Source organism: Nannospalax galili, unplaced genomic scaffold (assembly GCF_000622305.1).
Source record: "Nannospalax galili isolate Female #2095 unplaced genomic scaffold, S.galili_v1.0 scaffold95, whole genome shotgun sequence".
In the NCBI taxonomy this organism is placed as follows: Eukaryota; Metazoa; Chordata; class Mammalia; order Rodentia; family Spalacidae; genus Nannospalax; species Nannospalax galili.
This window is the reverse complement of record NW_008342393.1, coordinates 377,070-385,754: the sequence shown is the minus strand read 5'-3', so window position 1 is coordinate 385,754 and position 8,685 is coordinate 377,070. Positions and strand designations below refer to the sequence as shown.

Here is an 8,685-nt window from a genome sequence, read left to right as displayed (position 1 = left end):
GTCTAACTTTTTATATGGACTCAAGCCTAATGTCTAGGAAGTGTAATCCCTTGAACTCTTAAAGAAATACACTGATGACTTTTTTCTTTGGTTATACTTTCCTTTGGGTGTTTAAGACCATACAGTTGGCTCAAATAAACCAATTTATTTTTACTCTTAAGGTTGTTTGAGGATCTGTTCTCAGGAGTCACATGGGCTTGGGAGGAGCCCTGGCTCCTTTCTTTTACCAGTTCCATCTGTGTGAAGGTAAGTCAAAGGTCCTGCTCGGCTGTGGCTGGCTTCATATGTTTCCCTTTTTAAATTTTTGTTGTTTTATTTTGTTTTTAAGACAGGGTCTCATGTAGTCCAGGCTGGCCCAGAACTCCATGTGTAATGGAGGTAAAAGTATATTTTAAGTACAATTTTTAAAACATTTAAATTTGTGGGGTGTGGTGGCACATGCCTTTAATCCCAGCACTTGGGAGGCAGAGGCAGGCGGATCTTTGTGAGTTTGAGGCCAGCCTAGTCTACATAATGAGTTCCAGGACAGCTGGGGCTACAGGGAGACCCTGTCTCAAAAAGACAAAAAAAATAATTTAATTTGATCTGGGTGTGGTGGCACATGCCATTAAGTCCAGCACTCAGGAGGCAGGGGCGGGTAAATCTCTGTGAGATGGAGACCAGCCTGGTCTCCATAGTAAGTTCCAGGCCAGCCGGGGTTACAGGGAGACCCTGTCTCAATAACAACAATGAACGTTTAAATTTAAAAACTAATATTATATTATAGTAATTCAGACAACATAAAAAGTTATAATGAAAAGTGAGTCTTGGCCAGGGTTGGTCTCAAATGTTTATAATGCCAGCTCTTGGGAGGTAGAGGCAGTTACCCTGGAACTGGAGTTACTGATGATTGCTGGGAATCAAACCTGGGTCCTCTGCAAGAGCAGCCAGCACTCAACTACTGAGCCAACTCTCTTTTTTTATGTGTAAGTGTGTGTGTGTACATGTTTGTGTGTGTGCAGGTAGGTGCATGTGGAGGGAGGACAGCCTTGGATGTCATTCTCAGAAACGCTGTCTACCTCCTTTGAGATAGGCTCCTTCATGTCCTGGTGCTCCCCAAGTAGGCTAGATTGGCTGGTCTGCAAGCCCCAGGGAGTTAGTTTCCTGCCTGCCTCCCCAGCACCAGGATTACTGTGCAAGCCACCACAACTAGGATTCTTATATGGGTTGTTTGGTATCAAATTGAGTTCCTCATGCTTACAAGGTGAGCACTTTACCAACAGAGCCATCCTCCCAGCCCTAGTTACTCTAGATCTACCCCATTTCTTTATTTAGGGCCTGGTTATTTTGAGACAGGGTCTCCTTGTAGCCCCAGCTGGCCTGGAACTCCCTATATAGACCATGCTGGCCTCAAACGCACAGAGATCCACCTGCCTCTGCCTCCCAAGTACTGAGATTAAAGGTACCATGCTCAGCCTGTGCACAGGACTTTAAAACAAACTTTGGTCATTAAAGTTTTTCATCTGCCTTATGCCTGTTAATTTGCCATTTATTTATTATTTATTTATTTATTTATTTATAATGAATTCAAATGCACAGAACTTCCATTTCTGAAGTCTACACAGAAATAAGTTAACTTTCGGCAACACTAAATATACAAGTGGTTTCCACTTTCATTAAAGGTAGATACATAACACATTTGATTAACATGTATGTTTTGTTTCTAGATCAAAAGCACATGATTTAAAAACCATGAGACATCTCTATGGATACGTAGGATTCAGAGAAACTTAGTTTGAAAACCTACAATCTAGATACAGGTCTAGTTGAGGGTTTCTTGAATGAAGAGCATTTGGACCATAGTCAAGGAGGAGGGGAAGGGGAGGGGGAGGGGAGGAGGAGAGGGAGGGGAAGGAGGAATGAGCTTCCTCTGGGCAGCCCAGTGAGTTAAATGGAAGAGAATGGGAGCAGGAGGAGTTAGATAACTTCTGAATGAGGGCAGATGTTCCCAAAACATACAGTGGTGGCAGCAGAGGGTACCTCCAGACAGAAGGGACAGTGATGGTATGTATGGGGCCAGGCAGGGCCCTACCTCCAAGGACCAGGTCTTTCAGGCCAGAGGAAGCTGAAGTGTGATTCTGTTAGGGCTTAGGCTACTGTTGGGCTTCTGTTCTAAGTAGGACAGTGAGTGACACAAGCTCTTTGGGACTGTGGTTCTCTCAGAAATCTGCTGAATGAAGAGATTTCCAGCTCAGCAGAGACCCTGAACTTCAGAGAGAACAGTTTGAAATTGCAAACCAAGATGGTTTTGACAACTGCTAGTGCAAGCAATCTCCTGGAAGCAGTGGTTACCTACCACGTCCTACCCATGGGAGCAACATCAATTTGTTTTTTAAAAACTTATTTTCTGTGTGTGTATGTATGTATGCAAGTGTGTGTGCCATGGCACACATGTGGAGCTACTTGCAGGAGTTGGTGTTGTCTTTTCAGCACATGAGTCCTGGGGATTGAAGTCAGATTGTCAGGCTTGGCAGAAAGCACCTTCATCACTGATTGCCAGCCTGGCATCAGATTTTATTTAGTCTTTTAAAAAATGTATTTTACGTATATGAGTATTTTTGTTTGTGTGTACCTAAGTGCACCGTGTGTGCAGGCCCCAGGGGAGGGTTGGATCCCCTGAAACTGGAATTACAGATGGCTGTTAGCGGCCATGTGGGTGCTGGAAACTAAACGCAGGTCCTTTCCAAGAGCAGCCAATGCTCTTAACTACTGAGCCATCTCTTCAGTCCCCTAGCAGTAGTTTTTAAATGCAGCCAACAAGGAGAATCCTGTTTCAGTTCATCAGAGACAAAGACCTTGAGAACCAACCAAGAGAGAACATTAGAGGTGCCAAGATTCTGTGATTCCAAGCAGTCCTAGGAGCATAACTTCCTTTCCAAATCAGGCCTTTCAGAGTTGGGACCCAATGTCACATCTTCCCAGGAGGATCCCAGACTCATGCCAGGGAAAAGAGATGCATCTGGCTAAGACACGGAGCTGCAAGACTTGCTAATCTAGTGCTGATGGGAACAAAATGGCGGTGGCTATCTAGAGGACAGTTTGGCACTTCCTTACAGAGACTCAGCACTCTTACCCCTCTGCTCCTTGATGTTTATCCAAAAGTCATTTGGAAATGTATGTCCTCACAAATACCCACACCCAAGTGTTTATGGCAGCTTTTTTCCTAACTGCCAAAACCTGGAGGCAATTGTGATATCCTTCAGTAAGCCACTAAAGGGTGGTAGATCCAGACAATGAAATATTATTTAGCACCAAAAGGAAACTATCACCCCATGAAAAGTGAAAAGACTTGACTGGAATGTAAGTGTCTGTGACTCGGTGAAAGAACCCAGTCTGGCAAGTCTGACGTACTGTGTAAGTCCAACTCACCATGTTCCGGAAAAGGTGAAACCTATAGAAACAGGAAAGAAATCAGTGGTTGCCAGGAGTTGGGGTGGGATGGAAAGGTGGTGCATAGGGAATTTGGGGGACAGTGAAAATCCTTCGTAAGGCACTCTAATGTGGATATTCATCATACTCACACACTGGACAACTCTGGGAAATTACACTGAAGGAAGAAAAGCCAAACTCACATGTTAGCTACATCTGCATAACATCTTTTGAACTGAAAATCTGTATTAGTAGAGGTTAGATCTGTGATTTCCATGAGTTAGGAATAGAAGAGGGTGGATGAGAAGAGTTTTGAAAAAGACCTCCTCTTTTAAAAAAGTGAACATCTTTTTCAAAAGATCAACAGAGTGTGATGGCACACACCTGTAACTTCAACACTGGTAGAGGCAGGAAGATCAGGAGTTCAAGATCAGCCTCAACTATATAGTGAATTTAAGGCCAGCCTGAGGCACATGAAACCTTGTCTCAAAAAATCTAAGTAGGGGACTAGAGAGATGGCTCAGCAGTTAAGAGTACTGACTGCTCTTGCAGAACACCCGGGTTTGAATCCCAGCACCCAGATGGCAGCTAACAACCGTTCATAACTCCAGTTCCAGAGAATCTGATACCCTCTTCTGACATCCTCGGGCATTGCATGACATGGGTGCACTTACATGCAGGCAATACACTCATACACATAAAACTAATGAATAAAAATTTGTAATCTAAACAAATAGATAATAAAAGGGCATATGGATGGACCCTTGGAACCACCAAGCATTCTTTATCTAATTGTGTACCAGTGAATATATGAACATGATACAAGTGTACACACACACACACGCATGCATGCACACATGAACACAAGTAAATCTGGGAGGATCTGAGCAAGAAGGTGCATTGTGTCAGTCTCAACACCCTGGTGTGATCTTATGCTCACACCTTTTGTGCAGTGTTGCCATCCAGGGAAACTGGTAGAGACTACATATATTCGCTCTGAATTCTTTCTTGCAAGTACTTGTAAATTTACAGTTATCTCAAAAATGTAAAAGTTAGTAGCAGAGCACATGTAACTCCAGCACCTGAGAGACGGAAGCAGGGGTTTGAAAGCAGCCTGAGTCACAGAGCAAGACCCTGTCTCAAAAAGTAAAAACAAACTAAACTAGCCGGACAACAACAAATATTACTTCATATAAGAATGTTGACCGCTGTCCCACTGAGAACAAGAGATCACAAATACCCTCCCCTCTTAGGTCCACTGAAACTCTGGGTTTTGACTCTGGGACTATTGTCTAACGCTGAGAAATGACAGGTTTTTAAACTACCCATTACCAGAGGGTTATCCAGAGGGACGGGGGCATTTAGATATTCTCTTTTCTATTAACGCTGTTTCCAGTTCCAAATTAAAAAAAAAAGAAAAGAAAAGAAAAGAAATAAAATCCTCTCTGTCCAGTAGGGGACAGAAGTGTTCCAAGAACGCTCCGCGTTTTGGTTAAAGGCGGCTGGTCCCGCATCTCCCACCAGCAGGTGGCGCTGTGAGCAACACGCTGCATGCTCAGGGAACCCAGGAACAGAACTGGCTTCGCCCAAGTCCCAAGCCACAAGGCAGCTGTCTGGCCCCGAAAGGGTTAATGGTCTGCATTCCAGAGCAGGGGAAAAGGAGACTGGAGGTCACAGACAAAGGGAGGGGGCACCGAGGGCCACCTTCTCACAACACCACAGCTCTGGTGGGAGAGATAGATCACCCCCAACAATGGCCACAGCTGTTTTTGTCTGCCCCGAAGGAAACTGACTTAGGAAGCAGGTATCAGAGAGCGCCCTTCCTGCAGGGGCTTCTGTCTGCCTTGTAAAACTGTCAGAGCAGCTGCATTTATGTGTGGGTGATGGATGATGAAAGGAGGAGGGCAGGCGGTTGGCCACAGATGGACAGACCACTTACAAGTTGAGGCAGGTGGCAAAGCCCCTCAGAGGCTCTGCAGGTGGAGTGCTGATTCATTGCCCAGTTAGCATACCAAGGTGAGGTGGACCACAGCCTTCTCTCCAGCCCTCCTCAGGACTCGGGGCATCCTCCAGCAATCTGTCTCCTTTGAAGGCTTCCACCAGCCCTCCTTTCTTTTCTTGCACCTCAGGTGTGAACCCTCCTGTCCCGTGCCTCTCCCCGACCCAGTGGCATGGCCCTGTTGCTATGGCTTTCTGAAACATACTCATGGTATGTACTGCTTGGGTCTTCCATCTAGGACTCAGAGCTGGTTTTGAAAATGTAAAGAGAGGTTGGAGAGATGGCTCAGTGATTAAGAGTGCTTGCTCCGCAAGCATGAAGACCTGAGTTCAAAACCCGTGTAAAACAGTAGGTCATGGCTGTAAGTGCCTGCAACTTCAGTGCTGGGAGGCAGGGACAGGTGGCTCCTGGGAGCAAGCACACTAGCCAGCCAGCCAGCCTAGCCTAAATAGCTTAACTCTATCTCAGGGATTAAGACAAAGTGATAGAACAAAGTCCTCCTCTGGCTTTTACAGGCTTGTGCACAGGGGGCATGCGTATCCACACATACATGTGTACACATGTATGCATTACAAAAGCATGCACATTTCACGTGCGCACACGCATGCGAAAAATGTAATGAACTGAGGAACAAGGGGAAAACTATGTCAGCACTAAAAGCGTTGGCCTTGGCTTTTGCTAAGAAGCTGGATTCTGTTTTGCCCATCCCCAGCCTCGCCAGGAAAGGAACTGTTTTTGGCACATCAGCTTGCAAGCCACAGTGAGTTCCTTGGCTAAGAACTGCCTGTGATTGTGTACAGGTCCCTAAAGAGCAGGAGAGGAGGTCTCTGTGCTCTACCTCCAAGAGCCCTGTGACCTGCTTATCCTCAGCCTATCACCAGATGCTCAGCCTCTTGCCCAGAGCCTGTGGACCCTGTACTTTTCTTTCTGGTCTCAAGGAGAAAGCCCAAATATTTCTTCATCAGAATCGTCAGAGCTGAGCTACACCAGAATTGCAGTCAATAGAATTTCTTTAAAAGCATCCTTCCCAAGGACGTTGTGTAGCTCAGTGGTAGGAGTGCTTGCCTAGCAAGCATGAGATTCTGGGTTCAGTTCCCCAGAACCCCCAAACAAAAAGCATCCTTCTGCCTGGGGGCAGGGGGCAAACGGACATCCCTAGGACCATTAGCTAGTGGGGTGACAAATGAACTTGGTCTGAGAAATTGGATCAGCTAGGCTCAGCTCTGGAGAATTCAGAGCCCTATGTTTCCTTTGTTAAGCTAGTCCACAGTTTGTTTTGAGAATGCCTGAGGGGCCCAGGGAGCCAGACAATTAAAAGCCCAGCTCATTTTGATATCTGAAAACCGCAGCCGCCTACACGTGGGAGGTGCTGGGAGAGCTGGCTCTGTCCCTGCCTCACACACCTCCCTCTCTTGGGTCACCTGGGAGTGCCAGCAGCAATTTGGAAGTTTGCTGAGCTTGAGAAGTCTTTGGGGAGGGCTTATTCTGAGCATACCCTCCTAACCGCCCCCCACCAGGGGCTGAGGGAATCATGGGACCAGCCCTGTTCCAGCCCACCTCATTGGCTGGAATGAGGCAGAGGGGGCTTTAAAAAGGCGACTGTGTCTAGGCTGGGGACTGGAGTCTGTGCTATTGGAAGGCTGGGTGCTCTCCTCTAGCTGGCACCATGCAGCTCTCTCTAGCCCTGTGTCTTGTCTGCCTACTGGTGCATGAAGCCTTCCGTGCTGTGGAGGGCCAGGGATGGCAAGCCTTCAAGAACGATGCCACAGAAATCATCCCTGAGCTGGGAGAGTACCCTGAGCCCCCACCAGAACTGGAGAACAACAAGACCATGAACCGGGCGGAGAATGGAGGGAGGCCTCCCCATCACCCCTATGAGGCCAAAGGTATGGGCTGGAGTAGACAATTATTAGCATATGGATCCTAGGGAGGTAACTGGGGTAGTTTGAGAATCTTCTCTTTAGAGGCTTTGAAGAGTGGGTAGATAATCAACCTCTGTCACACCAGGGGAGGGATGGGCTTGCCTGGAGGCAGGGCAAGAGCATATGCCAGCAGGTCTTAGAATTTGAGTACAAGCTTGGTGGATGGCAGTGGAAGCCCAGGGCAGGGAGGAGGCTGAGGTGGGCCTCAGGCTCGAGGACTTGCATGAAGATTGGTTCAAACAATCCCCTCCTGAGGGCACAGGAGTCAGGTCAGACATCAGTGGGGAGGGGACAAGATGAGGCTGACAGCCCCTGCTGGATACCAGATGCTGTGGCAGTAACATATCCCACACAGTTATTCCTTGGAAACCCCATGAGGTAAAGCCCCAGCTTGAAGGTAGAGAAACCTTCAAGCTGGGGCTTCTGAGATGAAGTCACTTGGGAGTGAGTAGAAAAGTTGGGTCTGGAAGTTGATTTGATCCAGTTGCAAGACAGCCTTGGCTTGGGTTTGGTTGGGAACCCAAAGCCAGAGAGGGACCCATTTAATTTCCCTTGTCCACCATCTGCAGAAGTTATAGGTACAGTTTTAGTCTGTGACAGGTGGCAGGTGGCAGCTGAGTACAGCATCCCATGTGGCCACAGGTGGCCCTCTCTGTCCTGACCTTCTACCCTGGTCCCAGCTTTGCTTTAATTCTGGGGACAAAGCCTATGGGACGAAGGCTGTGGCCTTATGCAGGCAGGCCTGCACAGATATGCTTGGGCATTGGTATGCACAGATGGCAGGAATGGCTGGGGTGGGGGTGGTGGCTAGAAGGACCCTCCAGGATGACGGCCTTACTGCCTGCTGGCCACTTTCTGGGTGGGAAAGGAGCTGCCACCACACTCTACCAACCCTCTCCCCAAGCCAGCAGGGGCTCTAGGGGGATGGTGGGAGGAACTGCACTAAAGGAGCCCAGCCAGGATCTGTGTCTTCTAAACAAGAGGCCAAGAGCACCTCCTCCCCAACTCCCCCGTGCAAGGGCTACTGAACTTATATGACTATCTGCAGGACTGTAGAGGACTCTCAATACAATCCCCCCCAACACCTTCCTCTCACAAGAGGCCACTGACACTGAAGAGGTCATGCGGGCAAAGCAGTCACGTTTTTCAGAGGAAATGCCTGTCCTGGGAGCACTATTCTTGGAAAGCCCCAAAACTCATCCTTCCCTGGGCAAACAGGCCGCCCCCACAGACCAACTCTGCAGGGATGAGAAAGTCAAGTCTAGAACCAGAAAGCCAGCCACAGGAGGGTAGCAAGGCCCACATCTCCCCTACTGTGCCTGTTTTCCAGGGTGGGGGTGGATCCTGGCCTCTGTC

The 8,685-nt window shown here is 47.9% G+C and overlaps 1 protein-coding gene across 1 annotated transcript in view; it reads left to right on the top strand.

Moving 5' to 3' along the window:
- Nucleotides 1-7,073: 7,073 nt before the first annotated feature.
- Sost (sclerostin) overlaps nt 7,074-8,685 on the top strand; it is a 3,493-nt gene continuing 1,881 nt past the window's right edge. The window contains exon 1 of the mRNA XM_008838138.2: nt 7,074-7,293. Coding sequence (XP_008836360.1) covers nt 7,074-7,293 — 220 coding nt within the window. The remainder of the gene's footprint in view (nt 7,294-8,685) is intronic.